At 39.8% G+C, this 22,399-nt stretch overlaps 1 protein-coding gene across 2 annotated transcripts in view; it reads right to left on the bottom strand.

Moving 5' to 3' along the window:
• Window positions 1–22,399, bottom strand: part of vps53 (VPS53 subunit of GARP complex) — a 230,504-nt gene that overhangs the window by 89,325 nt on the left and 118,780 nt on the right. For both annotated transcript variants that reach the window (XM_072589817.1, XM_072589818.1), the window contains 3 exons: window positions 18,830–18,924; window positions 7,318–7,560; window positions 3,904–4,051 (listed from right to left, as the gene is read on the bottom strand). In XM_072589817.1, coding sequence (XP_072445918.1) covers window positions 3,904–4,051; window positions 7,318–7,560; window positions 18,830–18,924 — 486 coding nt within the window. The remainder of the gene's footprint in view (window positions 1–3,903; window positions 4,052–7,317; window positions 7,561–18,829; window positions 18,925–22,399) is intronic.

Raw genomic sequence — 22,399 nt, 5'->3', positions numbered from 1 at the left:
AACTCAATAATATTTCGAACATCCTCAGTATTTTATGTTTCTTTGCAATGCATTTCTTGGAATGGGTTCTTAGACATTGCAGAGGTATTTTAAGGTAATATATGCAAGCACAAGGTTTTTCATTGTTATTGTGCTTTAGGTAGAAATAATTGGCATTCATACACACGATACCCCACAGCATATCGGAGATGCAGTCATTTGCGTAATATAGACTTTATAACAAATCCTGCACGAAGCATGGTTTCATTATGACAGTGAAATAAATGAGAAAGTCTGAATTCAATAGGTTGTTTGAAAGGTAAATGTTTGCCAAGACTTTGGCAATACTATTCTGCTCCACTCCAAATAGTGATAGAAGGACTCTTCAATTCACCTGAGACAGAGGGTTTACTATCCTAATCAAAAGAGGACACTTCTTGGCAAAACTGTATTCCTTCAGTATTGCAACAATATGGATTACCTGCCCAAAAACTTAGAGCAAGGTTTGAACTGACAGGTGAAGAAGACGACGAAGACGACGACGAAGACGAAGAAGACGACGAAGCAATGTGCACAACCAAAATCATACACTCAAAAACATGAGTTAACAATATAACAAGCCTTTGGCTGTGACTTTCATTGATCATTTTTTTAAAAACTCTGCATTAAAGGGTGCCATTTAGCTCACTATTCCTGTGTCCTGACCACATCAAAATCTAAATCGGTTTGTCTGGTCTTTCCACATATTGTTTAATATTTTGCCGTTTTGAAGTTCCTCTCAAATATTGTCTTTGACTTAGCCATTTGTAAAGGTGCACTCCAGGTTCCAACAGCCCATTGTACGGAAGAAAATCAGAACCTCCCCATTTAAATAGTGTCCCCTGGTTTTACAAAATCATTTGGCTTATTTTACAGTGCCTAAGGTATTTGATATCCCTTAATGTATTATTTTTATTATAAATAAAAATTGCTGAATTCCTGCCCAAAAAAAGGCAAGGTTGATCATAATTAGTTTTGATGGTGCAATTTTAAAGTGAGCGTTGATGATGATGATGAGGCTGCTTGTTTAAGGAACATACATAAAACTCGTTAGGCTGCAGGAAATCAGAGCTGCCAAGAGCACAACCAATATCTTGCCACAGTCTAACAAATATGTTAAATCAAAACAAACAGCGGATGCAAGCATAAAAATCTCATCGTCTGTTATAACTGCAATTTCCCTTTTGTGTAAGGATCATGGCAATGCAACAAAAATAGGTTTATTTTGAGACTGAGGCCCTTGGCTTTCATGTGTGCATGTATATACATGCCATACCTCTCTTTTGCCAGGATATCAAGGAGCTGAAAAAGTGCACAAAGCTGAAGCAGTGTTTGTTTTCACTGCTCAAATTCGGCCAGTCCTGAGTGACCTCAAAATCCACTGGAATTCAAGGCTGCCAACTCACTGGGGACAAAGACTGCAAAGGGAAATGGGTTCATGAAAAGTTTCCCAGCAATGCATTTTGCTTGAAAATAAACGACCAAATCACTTTTCTAAGCAAATCTGAAAGAATAGCAGACAATATGGCAAATGTGAAAGACAGTGATGGCATTAAAATGTCTGCAGTTTGAATAATTTCTATACAAGGAGACTACTTTTTACAACATTGAGCAGGAGTCTAAATCTGACAAGTTAATTGACAGGAATTATAGCATTCATTGGGTAATGGAGTAAAATTCTATGTTTTTAAATAAGGTGAGATGAAAACCACTTGAGAACTAAGAGATAGTGACATGGAACAACAGCTAAGATGGAGGTTCTGAATAATTTTGATATTTTCTGACAACCTGTGTCTGCATGGGTTTCCTCCGGGTGCTCCGGTTTCCTCCCACAGTCCAAAAGACGTGCAGGTCAGGTGAATTGGCCATGCTAAATTGCCCATAGTGTTAGGTAAGGGGTAAATGTAGGGGTATGGTGGGGTTGCGCTTCGGCGGGTCGGTGTGGACTTGTTGGGCCGAAGGGCCTGTTTCCACACTGTAAGTAATCTAATCTAAAACCATTATATACCTCAACTGCAATTATTGGACCAAATACAACCAAAGAATTACAGAACTGTTATGGTGCAGGAGGCCATTTAGCCCATCACTTCTATGTTGGTTCTTTTCCCTCGTGCCAATCTATCCTGCTTTTCCCCCATATTCCTGCACACCATTTTTATCCAAAAAAATCAGCCAATGCCCTCTAGAATGTCTCAACTGAATCGGCGTTCACCATATTTTCGAGGCTGTGCATTCCGTACCCAAAAGATTTTTTAAAATTTCATTCTTGCTTCTTTTGCACATCATTTTAAGTCTGTGCTTTCTCATTCTTTATTATAAGCAGAAAAAACTTCTCCCTATCAACTCTAGTCATGATGGTCATGATTATAAAAACTCTCAGCCTTCTTCTCTCAAAGGAGAATAACCCCAACTACTTCAATCTATACATATAACTGAAGTTTCTCCCATTCCTGGAACTAATCTTGGAAATCGCTTCTGCAATTTCTCCAACGCATTCACGTCTTACAAATAATGTTGCATCCCCAACTACACACAATATCCAGCTGAGCTCTAGGAGGTATCCTGTAAAAGTCCAAGTTCATAGTTCTTTGAAAGTGGAGTCACAGGTAGACAGGGTCGTGATGACAGCATTTGGTACACTTGCCGTTACTGGTCAGTGTAATGACCAACATCCTTCACACTGATGAACACAATATTCATAAGAAAATAAAAAAGCTTTTAAAGCACAAAACACAGAGGATAATGGTGCAGATATATCTAGCCCTCACAGAATGAAGTTGAGACCACAAAGGTTAATTACAGTCCTCATACTATTTTATGCTCCTCAGTTGTCTCGTTTCCTCTCGGACCACCAGCTGACAACCGCATTTCAATTTTATAAAAGCAGGTATAATTAATCAACTGCAAACCTGAAATTAAAATTTTAAGTATCTCTAATGCCAGATACAGCAGTCTTATTGACAGATGATACCCCTTCAGTCCATTGCATGATTGATAAATTAGAATTGGCAACGTTTGGTGTCTCTCTCACACACTGCTTTCCTTGGAAGTATTTTCCACTTACTGTATTGTTTTAGGTGTATAATGATGACTAAGCTCCCAACTCTATACCTTGAGGCGATGGCCCTTCCTAACATTTGAGCATGGCCATAGAAGTGGGACACAGATGAACTCTTCTGCCAAAACATACTGTATTCGATATATCCTGGCTGAGTCAAATCAAACCGATTCATCTCAGAGTCATTATCTATTTCTGTACAAAGTGGAACTATCTTAGATATTTCTCAGAACCAGTAATGAAACAAGAACTGGTACAAAGTTAACCCACAAACCCACTTGCTAACATTATTGATGGGCTATTACTGTAGGTGTGCCTAAGCTATTCGTTTGTGGCCTTGCCGTGAAATCGCTTTACCTTGGGATAAAGGATAAGTACTCCTCAGCTTTTTTGGGGCTGGATATTTGAAAGTTAACTGGCTCTACATGACAATCTACCTTTCTCCAGACTGAAAAAGTGCGTTTTCTAGTCATTTGAATTACATAGCTTTGTATTAACAGGAGAACAAGTAGTTTCTATCATTAACGTCAAACATTCTGGTCCACACACAAAGCTTCAATATGTACTCCTACCACACAGGCTGTGTCAGCAGTACAACTTTATACAATCAATGTCTGGTATTTGACAACCTCTCTGTTATGAAATACTCAGTCATTGAGAGACTTTATGAACCAAATTGTACTTGAACTACAGCATGCTTTCTGTTTTGCACTTAAGGTTATAGGCAGCAAAGTAACAGTTGCTCTCCCAAAGAAGCAGCTTAGCTATTTTCTGCAAACATGCAAACCACATGCCTCCAGGCCTTCTGTGCAGCAAAGGATACTCACCTGTTGTGTCGTTGCCAAGCAGTATTCAGCCGTGCTGAGGATGCTACAAATGAGGCAGAGCTCCTCCACAGTGAACTTTGCAACCTCAGAGCCTTCCTTCTCCTTCAAAAGGCTGGAAATGGTCAGACCACCACTGCTGCTTGTCGTTCTGAAGAGAAGAAAATGCTAAATGACAAGAGAACAATGCAGTAAAACAAAGAGATGTTATGGATTCCCAAATCCATTTCCATTTCATTCTTTTTGATCTGAAACCCTCCTCTTCATCACCCACATCAGAGTTTGCCAAAGTTTTCTTTTCAGCCTTCTTTCTAACTAAAGATCAGGCAAAAGGTCTTCAACTTAGAAGTTGAAGATACCTATCACCATTCTTCTCACCAGCTACTTCATCCCCAAAGATTCGATTTCAAAATTTTTGAACTGGTTTACAAAACAGTCCACACCCTCCAACCTGAATTCTGCAATTTCCTCCAGACCGGAGCTCCAGCTTGTAATCTCTGGTGTTCAAATTCAGACAAAAGGTACACTATCTTTTCACTCTTCCTCCTCATGATCGGGCCCTTCAAATATTATGATTGCACTTTGGAACTGGATTCTGAGTCACATCTCTCAGTAATGTTAAAAGCTCCTCAAAACCCATCTCTTTGAACAAAGCTTTGGTTATTTTCCACGACTCTCACCAATCATCTGTCTGGTTCAATTTTCTTCAAAGCTCCTTGGGTTTCTTCACGAACCTCAGCTATTTTTCTCCCATAGTCAAAGGGAATCTCTCCTTCAGCAGCAGGAACAAAAGGTCCATTGCAAAATTCACGCTTATTGATGTGAAGTCCAAATTAGAATACTCAGGGCCATGACCGCTATTTCAATTTGCAATCCTCCCCACCACATTGCCAAATACTTTCACGAGGTGTATTGTTGATTCAGGTATCCCTTGCAGTAAATGCCACTTTGAGATGCAGTGGACCCAAACAACCCTCTCCAGGCTGACCATCAGCATGAATGCAGCTAACAGGACAGCACTATTGTATTACCTTTTAAAATGTTTCAGATTCAATTACCAAATTTCAAATTCAGCATGTTCTTCACCAAATCTTCAGACACAGCAGCTGATGCAGGACACCACTCTTAAAGTTCATATCGTTACCATATAGTCTGTTTGAGGTGGTTCTCCTCAAATTCTAACAGCCATGTTGACACCACAGTTAATGTTACAAAGACCACAATTGAGATATAGGTTACAAGAGCTTTAAAAGTTAGAAAGCCCTCAACAATCCAGAAGTGAACTCATAGATGTGCTGACATAATCATCAACTCATGGGCTTCAAAGTGACTTTTCCATATTTTGTTTCCATCTCTCCTCATATGGTTTCCTCACATTGCTGTGTTCTTTTACAGAGAAGACATGAACTACTATTGCCACGTGCTCCCCATGCCATTACCTTGCCAGCTACTGAAGGTTCTGAGGTGTCCAGTGGACCAACAGACCCTCGGTACTGGCTCACTCTGTAGGAGAGAAATGCCTTGGACTCAACAGTGTCATGGATATAGGTTTACTCGCTGAACTGGGAGGTTCATTGCCAGATGTTTCATCACCCTACTAGGTAACATCTTCAGTGGGTCACCGGGTGAAGCACTGCTGCTGATTCCTGCTTTCTATTTATATGTTTGGGTTGGTGATGTCATTTCCTGTTCTTTTTCTCAGGGGGTGGTAAATGGGGTCTAACTCGATGCGCTTGTTGATAGAGTTTCGGTTGGAATGCCATGCTTCTAGGAATTCTCGTGTGTGTTTCTGTTCGGCTTGTCCTAGGATGGACGTGTTGTCCCAGTCGAAGTGGTGTCCTTCCTCATCCGTATATAAGGATACTAGTGAGAGGGGGTCACGGTACTTTGTAAATGATATTAGTTTTGCTTCTTGTCTGTATAGTGTCTTTCAGGTGTGTGGGGTGCGTGTATGAGAGTGAGTGAGTGTGAGAGCGCGAGACAGAGTGAGAGAGACACAGAGACACAGAGACACAGAGACACAGAGACACAGAGACACAGAGACACAGAGAGACAGAGAGACAGAGAGACAGAGAGACAGAGAGACAGAGAGACAGATCTCTCTCTGTCTGTCTCTCACATTCACTCTCTCATACACGCACCTGAAAGACCCTATACAGACAAGAAGCAAAACTAATATCATTTACAAAGTACCGTGACCCTCTCTCACTAGTATCTTTACAAGGAAGTACACCACTTCGAGTGGGACAACACGTCCATCCTAGGACAAGCCGAATAGAGACACACAGGAGAATTCCTAGAAGCATGGCATTCCAACCGGAACTCTATCAACAAACACATCGAGTTAGACCCCATCTACCACCCCTTGAGAAAAAGAATAGGAAATGACATCAACAACCCAAAGAAACCCAAACATATAAATAGAAAGCAGGAATCAGCAGCGCTTCACCTGGAGGCCCACTGAAAATGCTACCTAGTAGGGTGACGAAACATCTGAAAATGAACCTTCCAGCTCTGTGAGCAAACCTACATCCAGAACCTCAACCTGAGCTACAAATCTTAAAACTCAACAGTGTTCGCCAAAAGCGCAGTTAGCTTCAAAGCTCACCATTGTAATCACTATGTCATCACTGTATGGTACCCATTGAACCTATTACATTATAAACATCATTGTTTAATCACACTCCAACGTCATTCATTGAAAGCACAAAGGAAGATGAAGGATTTTTCCATTTGCTGTGTAGGAAAACAGCACATTCCTTTAAAATAAATAACCCATCGACCATTATTAGGACCTTCAGGTTCAATAAAACTGCAGATTCCCAAGAACAATGTCAAACAGAAAGCTTGCCAAAAATGTGCACACAACCTGGCAATCTAAATCTATGTAGTACCATATATGGTGAAAATGATTGCAACCCATTCCAATTAGGAACAGTTGTTCTTTCTGCTTGCATCCGATTTACCGAGTCTGCCCATGCTGTGCCTAGACAAACATTAATGCCAATTGCAGCTACAGGAAAATCTGTCTTTCTGCACAAAATAGATGAAAAGTTCAATAATCACCCGAGTACACTATATGAAAAGCTTAATTTAAAAAAAGTTAAAGAGTGAGCAAACCTTAAATTGGAACTTATCTTGAATAGTGTTTAAGAATTATAAAATGGCCCATATTGATTTGAACTCTTTGTTCTAATGATGATTTTCAGCTCTTAACTCTCCAGTATTCTCTACTTTACTGGACATAGTTCACCTTGGACACTACATGTAGGGTTTCCCATTTAGGAACGTAGCTAATTAAAGAGTATTACACAGATTTAGGATGTTATTGCTGCAGATTTGAAATCAGGTAATCATTTGCTGCTGATTACAGAGGAAATCCTTTGCCTCGCTATTTAAAGATCATTTCATACTCACTTTGGCAGGTTTCCGGAGAGGATTTTCAATGCATATTCTCGCAGGTATTTCTGGAATATGGTGGTTAGAGCAATCATTGGCTCTCCAGTGCTGAGTTGTGAGCATTGCACCATGCATTTCTTGTAGTAAACAAACAGATCAGCACAGCTAGGGAGCACGGCACCCCCTTCATCAGTGTTAGGCTTTGGAGGGCCTTGGGCTTTGAAATCTGCCATAAACCTATCAATCAGCTCACTGAGATTCCTGGCAAAGAGAAGAACAAATAAATAAATAAATATTTGAAATATGGGTCTGGGATACAATTAAGGCATGAAAACGCTCCTGATTACATGTACGAAATGACAATAGATAAATTAGTGCACGGAAAATGTACCAGAAAGCAGCTTTCTATAATCAGAGTTCAAATAATCAGATCTAACTGCAAGGATTTTTTTTCCAAAATTCATTCATGGGATGAGAGGGTCACTGGCTGGGCAGCATTTATGAACCCTCCCTAATTTTCCAGAGGGCAGTTGAGAGTCAAACACTTAGCTGTGGGTCTGGACTCACATGTAGGCCACACCATGCAAGGATGGTAGTTTCCGTCCCTAAAAGACACTAATGAGTCAGATGGGTTTTTCTAACAATTGATTCATGTTCAAAGTTTGGGAGAAGATTTGTAGCTTGGGTGCTCGTTGTTGTGGTTCTGTTCACCGAGCTGGGAATTTGTCTTGCCAATGTTTCGTCCCCTGTCTAGGTGACATCCTCAGTGCTTGGGAGCCTCCTGTGAAGCGCTTCTGTGATGTTTCCTCCAGCATTTGTAGTGGCCTGTCTCTGCCGCTTCCGGTTGTCAGTTCCAGCTGTCCGCTGTAGTGGCCGGTATATTGGGTCCAGGTCGATGTGTTTGTTGATTGAATCTGTCCACAGACTCTGTCAACAAACACATCGACCTGGACCCAATATACCGGCCACTACAGTGGACAGCTCGAACTGACAACCGGAAGCGGCAGAGACAGGCCACTATAAATGCCGGAGGAAACATCACAGAAGCGCTTCACAAGAGGTTCCCAAGCACTGAGGATGTCACCTAGACAGGGGAAGAAACGTTTGCCAGACAAATTCCCAGCTCGGCGAACAGAACCACAACAATTGATTCATGGTTACCATTAGACTCGAAATTCCATCATCCAACAGATCCTCTCCATAATCAGGTCAACTAATAAATGCTTGAAATAGAATTTAAAATTATTTCAATGCTAGTGCACTGGCAGTTCAAGCAGTAGGCAAGGTAGTAACATCCAGCTTGAGCAGTTTAATAATTTGTCTTACGAATGTACTTTTTTCTTTTTTCCACTTCAATATGATGCCCAGAAGGGAAGCGGTTTGCAGAGGGTGGATACCTTCCAATTTAAGTGTGTTTCTTTCAAATCAAATAGTTAATGGCAGGTAGACTTGCCCTGTCTTTCGCACAGCTGAAAGCATGAGGTTAAAAAAAGAGTAAGAAAGGGCATTCTAACCAGAGAATACTAAAGTGGCACTGATGCATATGAGAAACATTATGAATTGGGATTTCATTAGATATGGCTTATTGTGGCATAATGTTGGAAACGATACATCTGGCATACAAATCTTCGAAACCTGCTGAGGCCTTATTTGCAATCACCAGCTATTGGAGCACTATTTGTTCATCACATGGAGAAGGAGCCAGGCTCCAAAAGCTTGTGATTTCAAATAAACTGTTGGACTATAACCTGGTATCATGTGACTTCTGACTTTGCCAGTCCAACAATGCCACTTCAACATCATTCTGAGAGCTTAAGAGGGTTTCAAGATAAGGTTATGGCAACAAGGCAGCCAACCTTACCTGGCCCTAGCTGTACAAGTCTGTAAGATGGATCATATTCCTTTTTTAAAAACTCACTGTGCGATGAATGCTTCCCTAACAACTCACCACATTCACCAGCTTTCTGACTCAGACATTTAATCCTGGCTGCCAGCAACACTCTCCCTGGTGTTAGCTGAGCTCCCGCTCAAGTTTCTGTCCAGAGATCAGAGCACAGAAGCCAGGCAAGCCACGATGGAGGGAGGACTGTGCAGTCAGACGTGTCATTTTTAGATGAGTTATTTATCTGAAGCGCCGTGTGTCTTAAGTGGTGCAAAAGATTCTATGGCATTATCTGAAGAGCAAGGGAGTCTGGCTATTTATAAACTTCAGCTAACACAAACACAGATTGTCTGGTCATTATCACATTGCTCTTTGTGGTATCTTGCTCCGCTCAAATTGGACAGTGCATTTTCTACATTACAATAGTGACACTGTACAGTACTTAATTGGCAGCAAAGTATTTTGAGACATCCCGAAAGACATGTTATAAAGGAAAATCTTCCTTTGTTATTACTTCCTTGTTGTTCAACTTATCTAAGGGATCAGAAGCGAGAATGAGGTGCTGACAATGAAAGGTAAATGCAGTCTCTTGTCACAAGCACAAAGGGCTATTACATCCTCTGACCTGCGCCCTCCCACCCCAGGCAAGGTTATCCAATGACTAGCAGAAGCTTATAGACCAGGTAACTTCCAGCTTTCATTGCCATTCTGCACTGAATTTGCTGATCTCAGTCAGGGCAGTGATACAGACACTACACGGAGATGAAAATCAGATAGAATTTAGGATCCTGATTACTATCCAGGAACCCCTGTCTGAAGCGAACTTCTTTGGACTTCATGTGAGTACAGAATCCGCCGGAACTGTGAAGTCACTAATGATTAAAAAGGCTGCTGATTTTATCTATGCCCTAATGGATAATGGCTGCTTCTGAAAGGCCCCTGGTGCCTGCAGAATTGCACCCAGCAGAGAGTCGGTATCTTCAGGAGAAATGGGAATGGGGGAAGTGTTAGTTCACCAAAAGAAATTAAAGTAAAAAAAGTACACTTTTCCTTCAACAAATACTCAAGGGTAAAATTTTCTCCTTGATGTGCCTGAAAAATTTAGCAGTGCTCCTTTGAGTTGCCCCTTTCACAAAATACCAAACAGACAGACTACAGCAAAGGAAGAACAGTATATGCAAGTCTCAGTGGTGTAAACCAAGAATCAAAACTGCATTACAAAAATTAAATAAGTAGAAAACTTCAAATAAAAAGCTGGTCAGAACATTACAAAGGACTGATGCAAAACTGAACTTAGTCTAATGTGTGTATCTACAGCACAGCTTTTAAGAGTAAGGTTACTACAATCAGAAACACTGGCAACATGCCAACAAGGAGGTTAATAGTGCCCATATGTTGTCCAACCACAGAAATGTTCTGAACCAGTTATTTCTGGGAGATATTCTTAAATGCACATTAGCAATTAGTGCTAAATTGGTCATACTCAGACTATCCCTCCAGGGGCCCATCAGTTACAGTTGGGTTTAATCTTGGCAATGAGGATTATTTTACAGTACTCAAAAGGTGCAGCTTCTCAGGATGTTAGATAATGGATAAATACTTTGACTGATGTACAAAAAGTAGAGTGCCCCGAGTCACAAGGGAATGGCTGTTATGTATCAGATTCTCTGAAAGCTGAAAGAAGAAATAAAGAAAGAGAAAAGAGAGAAAGTGAAATAATAGGTTTCATTTATATAATATCTTATATCTCAAAATGCTTTATGTAGTTTATACAGACTACTCTGGAGTGCTGTCATTTTTGTATTTGGGAAGAGCTCACAGAAAACTGCCAATTCTTGAGAAATGAAAGGTTAATACAGCTTGAACACAAAAGTAGCATCAATAAGACAAAGTTTGCAATTAAAATAAGCCCGTGGTTTCTTCATACAGGTTCTAGAAATAAAGGTGACATAGTGAAACCAATTTAAGAGCCACGTCTTATGCAGAATTTCCAAAAAACAATAAGAAACACCTCTGATTAAATTCTATCAAGGTAAGATCACATAGAGTTAAGAGTAATACATTAACTTGGACAGAAAATTGGTTAACCAAAAGGAATCAAAGTCAGAATAAATGGGCCTTTATTTGGTTATCAATCTGTGACTAGGGTTCGGTCTTTGAGCCCCAACTGTTTGCAATCAATATTAAAATGATTTGGTTCAGGGGTAGAGTGTACTATAGGCAAACTTTCAGATGACATGAAAATAGATGGGAAACTAAGTTGCAGTAAAGAAATAAGAAATTTACAAATAAAGATGGATAAAATCTGCAGCTTTTATGTCTCTAGCCAAAATGTGGCAGATGGCATTTAACCTGGATAAGTATAAAAAGGCACATTTGTGGTCTAAGGGAGAGAACATTTGAAATGCTTTAGGGCAAACGGATCTGGGTGTGCTCGCATGAGTTGCGGAAAGTGAGGATGCAGAGTATGCAATGGAATTTTGGAATTTATTGTTAAAGGAATAGGGTATAAAAGGAAAGAAGCGTTGTTGTGATTGTGCAAGACACTGCAGAGTGTTCTGGTCCCCTTCCTTGGGGAAAGAATGTAGATGCATTGGATGCAGTTCAGAGAAGGTTGACTCGGTTAATTCCAGAGTTGAAAGGCTCGTCTTATGAGGACAGATTGAGCAGGCCTTTACTCGCTAGCGCTTTGATGGATGAGGAGATCCAATTGAGGTACATAACATGCTAAAAAGGGATTGACAAAGTAGAGGATGTTTCCACTTGAGCGACAATCTAAAATGTTAGGTCACAGTTTTTGGCAGAAGGGTGGCAAATTTAAAACAAAGATGAGGACTAGTACTTCTCTTGAAGGTCGGTGAATCTGGAATTCATTACCCCAGAGAGCGATGAACATGGAATAAATCTGAGGAGAACGATAGAATTTCCATTTGCAATGGGTTAAATGGTGATGGAGAGCAGGCAGGCAGGAAAGTGGAGTGCAGACTGAGATCAGATGAGCCATGATCTATTAAATGGTGGAGTAGGTTCAAGGGGATGAATTGCCTACTTCGGTTTCTAGCTCTTACATTCTTCTTATATTTATGTACTATCTTAAGGAATAGTAGCAGAATTTTTGCAATAAAATGAATCTTTATCAGTTTACACACAGATTATACAAAGGCACATTATACAATTAACATATTTCTCCACTGATAACTTGAGGAAATCAATTTTCATGAAGAATTGGAAAGATGCTTTGGTGATATTTTTATATCTATTAATTATTATTCAAAAAGACAGCAAAGAAATCAAAAAAAAAGTCAAAAAGTAATCTGTTGGCAAAATATGAATCTAGAAGCTCAATGGTGATGTGCTTCTTTTCAGGTGCCAAAAAAGCAGTGACATTTCCAGGAATGCACACTCCTTACAGGGCAAGTATGCCCCAGCCATTTTGGTATAACTCAAAAGGGAAATTCAAGACCAACAAACAAGGCTGGAGGTCACCTCTGCAAATTTGGTTTGCCTTGTCACTTTCAAGAAAGTCTCTTCTGCTGTCTTTACAGGGGTTTTTGCAAGCTGTAGCAATGATTGCAGTATTCCAATGCACCAAGATCCCCATGAAAACCACTCATGATGATGAAGATGCAGTCAGTGGTTCGTTTTACACAATCCAAAAGGTATTCTAGTGCACTTGCATTTGACTGGTCTGAAAAGGTGATGACAAATAAGCCATGCAAATTTTTGAACAAAACCCAATGGTTACTTCCTGAAAGGTGATATCTATAATTTGAGTTCAACTTCAAAAAAACCTTAAAATGTCAGAGATGCCAGCATGCATTCCTGTTGTGACTCATGCATTCTCTTTCCAATTTTGCACAGAAAGGGTCTTCACCCTCTTTCTGTAGACACACAAGCCAATAATATATAGTATGGACTGTTGTGGTTCTGTTTGCCGAGCTGGGAATTTGTGTTGCAGACATTTCGTCCCCTGTCTAGGTGATATCCTCAGTGCTTGGGAGCCTCCTGTGAAGCGCTTCTGTGATCTTTCCTCCGCCATTTGTAGTGGTTTGAATCTGCCACTTCCGGTTGTCAGTTCCAGCTGTCCGCTGCAGTGGTCGTTATATTGGGTCCAGGTCGGTGTGCTTATTGATTTAATCTGTGGATGAGTGCCATGCCTCTAGGAATTCCCTGGCTGTTCTGTTTGGTTTGCCCTATAATAGTAGTGTTGTCCCAGTCGAATTCATGTTGCTTGTCATCTGCGTGTGTGGCTACTAAGGATAGCTGGTCATGTTGTTTCGTGGCTAGTTGGTGTTCATGTATATGGATCGTTAACTGTCTTCCTGTTTATCCTATGTAGTGTTTTGTGCAGTCCTTGCATGGGATTTTGTATACTACATTGGTTTTGCTCATGCTGGGTATCGGGTCCTTCGTTCTGGTGAGTTGTTGTCTGAGAGTGGTTGTTGGTTTATGTGCTGTTATGAGTCCTAGTGGTCGCAGTAGTCTAACTGTCAGTTCAGAAATGCTCTCGATGTATGGTAGTGTGGCTAGTCCTTTGGGTTCCCATGCAAGGACTGCACAAAACACTACATAGGACAAAAAGGAAGACAGCTAATGATCCGCATCCATGTACACCAACTAGCCACGAAACGACATGACCAGCTATCCTTAGTAGCCACACACTCAGATGACAAGCAACATGAATTCGACTGGGACAACACTACTATTATAGGACAAGCCAAACAGAGAACAGCCAGGGAATTCCTAGAGGCATGGCACTCATCCACAGATTCAATCAATAAGCACATCGACCTGGACCCAATATAACGACCACTGCAACGGACAGCTGGAACTGACAACCGGAAGCGGCAGATTCAAACCACTACAAATGCCGGAGGAAGGATCACAGAAGCGCTTCACAGGAGGCTCCCAAGCACTGAGGATGTCACCTAGACAGGAGACGAAACGTCTGCTACACAAATTCCGAGCTCGGCGAACAGAACCACAACAACGAGCACTCGAGCTACAAATCTTCTCACAAACTTTGAACAGTATGGACTCATTATTACCAGCATAATGTGGTTGAATATTGGAAAGTCCAGCTCATGAACAGACATGAACTTCGGAAAGACTGCTGTATCTGCTAATGATTTAAAGTACAGAACTACTATTCCAAAAATAGCACTGCGTCATCAGCAAAACATTCTGATTATAAATATAGATTATATTTTTGATCAGAAAAACAACAGATTTGGATCTAATTGATTTCATCCAGACAGCTAACTCTATTCAGGAGAAACAGACTCAAGAAATTCTTTTCAATAAAAAGGAGAAACTAGTTGCAGTGGCAGAAAGGTTGGTAACAGGAGAACACACAAGAACAACTAGAGGCAGCAGAGAGTTGTGATCTAGGAGAATGTCTGAAGGGGCAGTGGAAGCAGATTCAATAGATGATGATGTAACTTTCAGGGGATAACTGGGCAAATATTTAAAGTGAAAAGACACATTGCAAAGCTACGTTGAAAGGGCAGGGGAGTGGAATTAACTGGATGGCTCAACCATAGAGACGACAAAGGCGCAGCGGGGAAAACATTTTTGTCTTGTGTGGTATCATTCAACGATTAAGAGTTCTAATGTTAACCCGTCTGTGTATTTAAAAGGCGGCAGAAAAGGAGAAAATATTGGATAATAAAAGAAACGCAACAAAAAAAAAATTGAAGAGGTAGGAATTAGCAATTTTACTACAGATCAATGTGACTCTTAAGTACTCATTAAAGAGAGTACTCTGGCAATGGCTCGCAACTTTTATGAGGTAGTTGTGTCTTAAAGCCCAAATGATTACATCTACAAGTAACATTTCAATTACACGATGCGGTTTGTGAGGTAGTTGCAACCATACCGTTAGCTGGCTTTTTCTACCTTGAAAATGCAGTACTTTTGAATGCTAAAACAGAGCCTCCCCTGCTCCACCTCCCCCCAATCTCATCATGGAAAGTGAATAATTAAGTCTGCAAAATTTGGTCTGGTGTGTACCATGCAACACGGGTATGGAAACAAGTACAAGACTAACAAAGGAAACATTATGCATTTGCATTGACTCCATACAGCTATGTCCTGTGAAAACTCTAGCATATAATTGTGACACTGGGTAATTACAGCATGGGTAAAAGAGCTTTCATTATGTTAGTCTGAAAAATCAGGCTATAGAAGGAAGAGAAAACGTCCAGGGCAATTTTAAAAAAATATAAGTTAGTAGTTCAAGTTTCCAACTTACCAATATAATTAAACATAATTTCTCATTCCAGACTGCATCTTCACCCAGTCAAGTAAAATTTTAACACTGAATCAGATACTTAAAGCATATCACCAACTAAAGACCTTAATGAATTGCATTACACTTTGAGATACAAGCAATCATTCACTTCAAGTAAATGACTTGCTCACCATAGCTGTAACATCTTTTTGGCAAGAGTTCACCTTGAAACAGAGATCAGTTTGGCCCAACACAAACTCAAGTCGGCCTTCGAGGGTACAATTATGTAGCTGCATGGTAATGGCCTAAAAGAGTTCCTGCCATTTTGAAACCAGGGAATGGCTACACAACTTGGGATGCGCTTAGTATCTCTGCAGGAAGCCTTTTCTGATGTACTTGTCCTCTTCGCACAAAATCATCTCACTTGTCCTTCTGTATCTCTACGGTCAGACATCAATACACTATTTCATTGTTATCTTAGTCATGGAGTCATGCAGCACCAAAGAGGCCCTTGGCCCATTAAGTCTGTGTTGACCTATGTGCACTAATCCCACTTTCCAAATTATTTGCGCAAAATATTTGGAGATAATACCATGGAATGTGTTCTTTCATTACTTTGACACTTCATGTACTTTTTGATGGCTGTGACATCATCTTCCATCTCTGTTATCAACTAATTTGTTTGGGTGTTGCTCAATTGTGTTCTTCCTGGGACTTTTTAAGCTATTGATACTTACCACATCAATAATTTGCACTTGAACAACACCTATAATTATATTTTAAAAATAAGCTTAATGAGCTTCACAGAGTTGACAGGGAGTTATGCATTAGGACTGGTGACCAAAAGCTTGGGCAAAGAGTTTCTAAAGAGTGCTTTCAAAGATGAAGATGTAGAGTGGAGGACAGGATTAAATGGGCAACTTCAGATTGTAGGGGAGAGCAGTTGAAGATTAGACAGGTCCAGGCCTAGTGGTACACAACCAGAAGCCAATGTGGGCTAAAGGCACAAAAGGGCAATTGGTGAATTGGGTTTGGTGCAAGTAAGAGTCCAGGAAAGTATGTTTTGGATACACACAAAGGATTAACACTGTAGCCCATTAAACAGGATACCAAAAAAAGGGCGAAATACTAAAATTACACATCATCACAACTTATACTGTAGATTTAAAAATGTTAACAGAATCTAGGCCTGAATTCAAATACGTAATATTCTGGTACTACACATCATCACAACTTATACTGTAGATTTAAAAATGTTAACAGAATCTAGGCCTGAATTCAAATACGTAATATTCTGGTACTACACATCATCACAACTTATACTGTAGATTTAAAAATGTTAACAGAATCTAGGCCTGAATTCAAATACGTAATATTCTGGTTTGCTGGTAGTAATCAGAACACTGAAAATAAAAGAGATACCTTTGTGAAATGGTCAGATTATTAAAATTAAAAGAGAATTGAAATGTCTAAGTTTTGCAAGTTAAAAACGTGATTTATTTTTCACAAAAAAGGGGAGCATCCCACCTTAAACTGGCCCAGTCGTAAATAATTCATTCCTCCAGTAGTTAATCAAAACAATTTAAGCAGGAGTCTTGGCTCCTCAAGTTGCTTTTCTAGGTATGCTCAGTTCCAGGAAAGCCCACATTATGCATTTCTGCCAGATCTGATATTACTAGCAGCTTTTGTAAAAAATAAAGTCGGTATATATGATCAGTAATGGAATTCCATGTTTCTGAACTCTCTGAACTGCCTCATGTTTGATCTGCACAATTTAATTTTGGTCACCTTGTTAAAAGAAAATTTCAAAGGTTTTGCTGGTCAGCACTTGCAGCATCATCTTTACAAGAACATTGATGGGAAAACGAATTATAACATACTTGAGCATTTTTAAGCTCTTTGACAAGGAACAGCAGTTAAGCACTAACTTCTGTTCTTGAGAATGTTTAATGCTGTTTCATGTGCAGAGGAATGAAACAATCTAAAAATAAACCTCATCATAATAACAATTTAATTGAAACCTACAGCATAACATGAAACAGCAGAAGCATTAATCTACAAAGTAAAATGTTCAGCATTTAATGTAGCGGCAGTCCAAGCTCTGTAGAGTTATATCTTAATAGAAGATGAATCAACATTGTGGGTGAATCCAGTTTCATTTTTTTCTAAAGTAAAAGCAAAATACTATAGATACTGGAAATCTGAAAGTAAAACAATGTGTTGAAAATATTAAAATCAAAACAAAAAAAATCGCATGTAGAAAGAGAAAAATTGAGTTAATGCTTTGAGTTGAATTGGACCATGTTCCTCCTTTATTTCTGAAGAAATGTCATACTCACCTTAAATTATTGACTGTTTCTCCCTCCACAAATGCAGACAGACTTGCTGAGTATTTTTAGCATTTTGTTTTAATTTTTCTCCTATGCTGCACTGTGAAGGTGGGATTTATTCGCAACCTTTTTCAATAGCTGTCCTTTCAGAAACCAAATCCTACTAAAAAGGTTTCGCTTTCTCCCACTCTATCAACATTATTAATTGATGACCAATGATGAAATATCTGTCATAGTTGAGCGAACACTGGTTTCTTGTTCAATATGAACATTTTAAAAAATGTTAAAATATTAAAATAAACAGTAAAGATTTAACACCTGAGATATTTACTTGGGAACTAGAAGTCAGCTATGCTGCAAAAGAGTTGTCTCCCTCCTGACTTGCAGCAATTTAAAGCAACTAACAACTAACATTTACATTTAATCTTTTAATAAATTGTAAAATATGACAAGCTGCTTCGAGGGAGCATTCCCAAACAAAATTCTCAACCGCATAAGCAGCTATAATAAAGACTGTGGACAGTGTTTATAACCAATGATGTTGGTGCTATTTAGTTTAAAAGTGCAACGATTTTAATTGATGACAAGCAGACATAATGATTAAGATGTACAGGCACACAACTGTATAGGCGGCAGAGAAGGAATATTTATTGCCAGATCAGATTAAACAGAGAGACCAATATCAAGTTAACTGCAGTTGAAATTGATTTTCTTCCATGCTGATTATTAGAACACTTCAGAAAAGGAGAACAATTCAAGCAAATGTTTCACATTTGATCCCATTTGGGATAATCAGTTTCTGAAGTATATCTAAATTGGTTAGGGTCACGGAAATGAATCAAGGCAGAATGTTGCAGCTTTGGAAGATCTGAAAGGGCCCACCATTCATTTGGCAACTAAACAGAAGGTACATTTTTAGTTCTTAAATGTCCTCCCATTGACAGATAGGTTGGCTAACCCTTGAACTTCAGTCTCCCGGCAAAATGAGCAATAATTTTGATCTCAATATTCTTCACCAGATCAAATTGCAATGCCGATTTATAACACCCATTAGATAATTACTGATTGCCCAAGTCTTCAACTCACCTATCCTGTGATTCAATGTAAACATAGAGGTGTGGTTCAAAGCATTTAGATATAATGCCATGGAAGGGGTTGTCTGGGGCTTTGGGCTTCTTTGGCTGAAAAAGAAAAAACTGCAGTTACATACAAGACAACAAACAATAAGTTTGGGCTATGATCATACAATGCAAGTAAAAATTAAATAGTAAACAGGAACTTGACACAGCACAGCTTGTAAGTCATAGTTTAGACATCTGGTTCACTAATATCCTATAGGGAAGGAGGTCTGCAGTCTCTTACCCGCTCCGGTCTCTGTGTGACTCTAGACCAACAGCAATGTGATTGACTCTTCTCTGCCCTTTTACATTTTGACCCATTCTCCTTTTACCTACCATCCTTTGTTGTTTCATGTGACAGTTTTAAAAACTTCCTATCACATCTCCCCATAATTTAGAATCCTCTAATGAACAAAACTAGAGGGTGACATTTTAGGTGAATTTGTCAGAATTTGATTGTTATTTTGGATTGAGTTTTTTGAAGAAGTAACAAAGAAGATTGATGAGGGCAGAGAAGTACATGTGGTCTATATGGACTTCAGCAAGGCGTCCGACAAGGATCCCCATGGGAGACTGATTAGCAAAGTTAGATCTCATGGAATACAGGGAGAACTAGCCATTTGGATACAGAACTGGCTCAAAAGGTAGAAGACAGTGGGTAGTGGTGGAGGGTTGTTTTTCAGCCTAGAGGCCTGTGACCAGTGGAGTGCCACAAGGGTCGGTGCTGGGTCCTCTACTTTTTGTCATTTACATAAATGATTTGGATGCGAGCATAAGAGGTACAGTTAGTAAGTTTGCAGATGACACCAAAATTGGAGGTGTAGTGGACAGCGAAGAGGGTTACCTCAGATTACAACAGGATCTTGACCAGATGGGCCAATGGGCTGAGAAGTGGCAGATGGAGTTTAATTCAGATAAATGAAAGTTGCTGCATTTTGGGAAAACAAATCTTAGCAGGACTTATACACTTAATGGTAAGGTCCTAGGGAGTTTTGCTGAACAACGAGACCTTGGAGCGCAGGTTCATAGCTCCTCGAAAGTGGAGTCGCAGGTAGATAGGATAGTGAGGAAGGTGTTTGGTATGCTCTCCTTTATTGGTCAGAGTATTGAGTACAGGAATTGGAAGGTCTTGTTGCAGCTGCACCGGGCATCGGTTAGGCCACTGTTGGAATATTGCGTGCAATTCTAGTCTCCTTCCTATCGGAAAGATGTTGTGAAACTTGAAAGGGTTCAGAAAAGATTTACAAGGATGTTGCCAGGGTTGGAGGATTTGAGCTATAGGGAGAGGCTGAACTGGCTGGGGCTGTTTTCCCTGGAGCGTCGGAAGCTGAGGGGGGACCTTATAGAGGTTTACAAAATCATGAGGGGCATGGATAGGATAAATAGACAAAGTCTTTTCCCGGAGGTCGGGGAGTCCAGAACTAGAGGGCATAGGTTGAGGGTGAGAGGGGAAAGATATAAAAGAGACCTAAGGGGCAACGTTTTCACGCAGAGGGTGGTACATGTATGGAATGAGCTGCCAGAGGATGTGGTGAAGACTGGTACAATTGCAACATTTAAGAGGCATTTGGATGGGAATATGAATAGGAAGGGTTTTGAGGGATATGGGCCAGGTGCTGGCAGGTAGGACTAGGTGGGGTTAGGATATCTGGTTGGCATGGACGGGTCAGACCGAAGGGTCTGTTTCCACGCCGTACATCTCTATGACTTGGAGATAAATATGAACACTGCAATATTATAAAACTTAAAACTACATAGAGTTTATAATTTAAAATAAACTAGCGCTTCTGAACACAACTACAGGCTAATTAAAACTGGACTAAGTTTAGTAATAATGCAAACATTTCCCATGTTTCAACCAGCACAGATTTTTGGTAGCCAATCGATACAGATCAGAAGATTTCAAGCATAATTTCATGTCCTTAACTGGAGTAGTGTGACATAATTAGTGGCTTCACTGCCAGTGGAGTCAGGAGGGAGAGAAAAGATGTCAGGATTCCTTCTTACTATTGTCATTTATTGATCCCTCTTAGAAGGTTCGTATATGGGAAAGCAAGAACTGGAAATCTTCATGCACTTTTAGGATTAGGTTCAACTGCCAGGCTTTTATAGAGTCACTAAATGGTGATGGAGATATCTGGAGATGTCCACTTGTTTAAATTTGCATATGCTGGCTCTTTGAAGAGGCTCTCTCATTCGCCACACTCCCTTGCTCTTTCACCAAAGTCCCATAAATTGTTCACCTTAAAGTATTTATTCAAATTCCTTTTGAAAGTTAGTAAAAATCTGCTTTCATCATTCTTTCGGATCATAATAAACCACTGTGCTGAAAAATTCCCATCACTTCTGTTTCTTTTGCCAGTCATCTAAAATGTCACCCTCTGGCTTTGTTCATTAGAGGATTCTAAATTATTGGGAGATGCAATAGAAAGTTTTTTAAATTGTCACATGAAACAACAAAGGATGGTAAGTTAAAGGAGAATGGGTCAAAATGTAAAATTAAATGCAGAGATTTAAGTCGAAGGGAGAGAAACCTATTTTACTCTGAGTTAGTGTTCTTTCATTGGACAAGTATCACTATCTAGCCAGTGATTGCTATTCATCTCCAATTGCACTGGTAACTTAGCAGGCCATTTCAGAGGGCAGTTAAGAGTCAATCACATTGCTGTTAGTCCAGAGTCACACAGAAACCAGGCCAGGTAAGGGACTGCAGACCTCCTTTCCTATAGGATATTAGTGAACCAGATGGATTTTTACAACAATTAATGGTAGTTTTAACATTACAGAGCCCAGTTTCAACTTAAATTCCATCAGTTGTCATGGTGCAATGTGAACTCTGGTCCCAGAGCATTAACCTGGGCCTCTAGATTACTTGCCCAGTGACAGTGTCACTGATACGCCCTTTAATGCTTTTCAGTGTGCAGACCTCCACGTTCTGCACGTGGTATCAATTTCCAAAAGCAGGAGTCAATGCATCGGCAGGCTAATCGAAGATAGAATGTTAATTCTCACCACACCACGCAAAACCCAATTAGGCTGAACAAGTCGATTAAATATAAAAAAAAGGAATGAAATGCCTGGAGGAGTGGCAGAGAAGCTGAGTTTCCACATTGAACTTACACTGTTTTTTGAGGCTGAGTGTTTTTTTTAATTGACAGTCAACCAATGATAAGAGTGTGTAATTAACCTTTGCTGCTCAATATCAGCAACACTTATGCAATAATTTTTCCAGGTAATAATCATTTCTTGCCTAAAGCAAAGCAACAAGTTGATGATGGGAAAACCTGACAGGCTTTAGTCACAATTTATATTGAAAACAAAATCAATTTTTACTGATACTCCAGCACTCGAGACCTCTACTTTTACAGTATTGTACCTTGTATGGCATGAGGCAGTCACACAGAAACAGAACATGATCCTATTTTGATAATGAGTAAAGAACCCATTGAATAATTCTATTTGCAAGCTTGGCAACAGAATTATTTTCAGGCCGTTTGAAAGAGATCTTATAATGTTGCAAGTTTCCAACAAGCAGATA

Source organism: Chiloscyllium punctatum, chromosome 19, assembly GCF_047496795.1.
Source record: "Chiloscyllium punctatum isolate Juve2018m chromosome 19, sChiPun1.3, whole genome shotgun sequence".
Classification (NCBI taxonomy): Eukaryota; Metazoa; Chordata; class Chondrichthyes; order Orectolobiformes; family Hemiscylliidae; genus Chiloscyllium; species Chiloscyllium punctatum.
The sequence above is the reverse complement of the archived record's forward strand: the minus strand, read 5'-3'. Positions and strand labels throughout refer to the sequence as shown.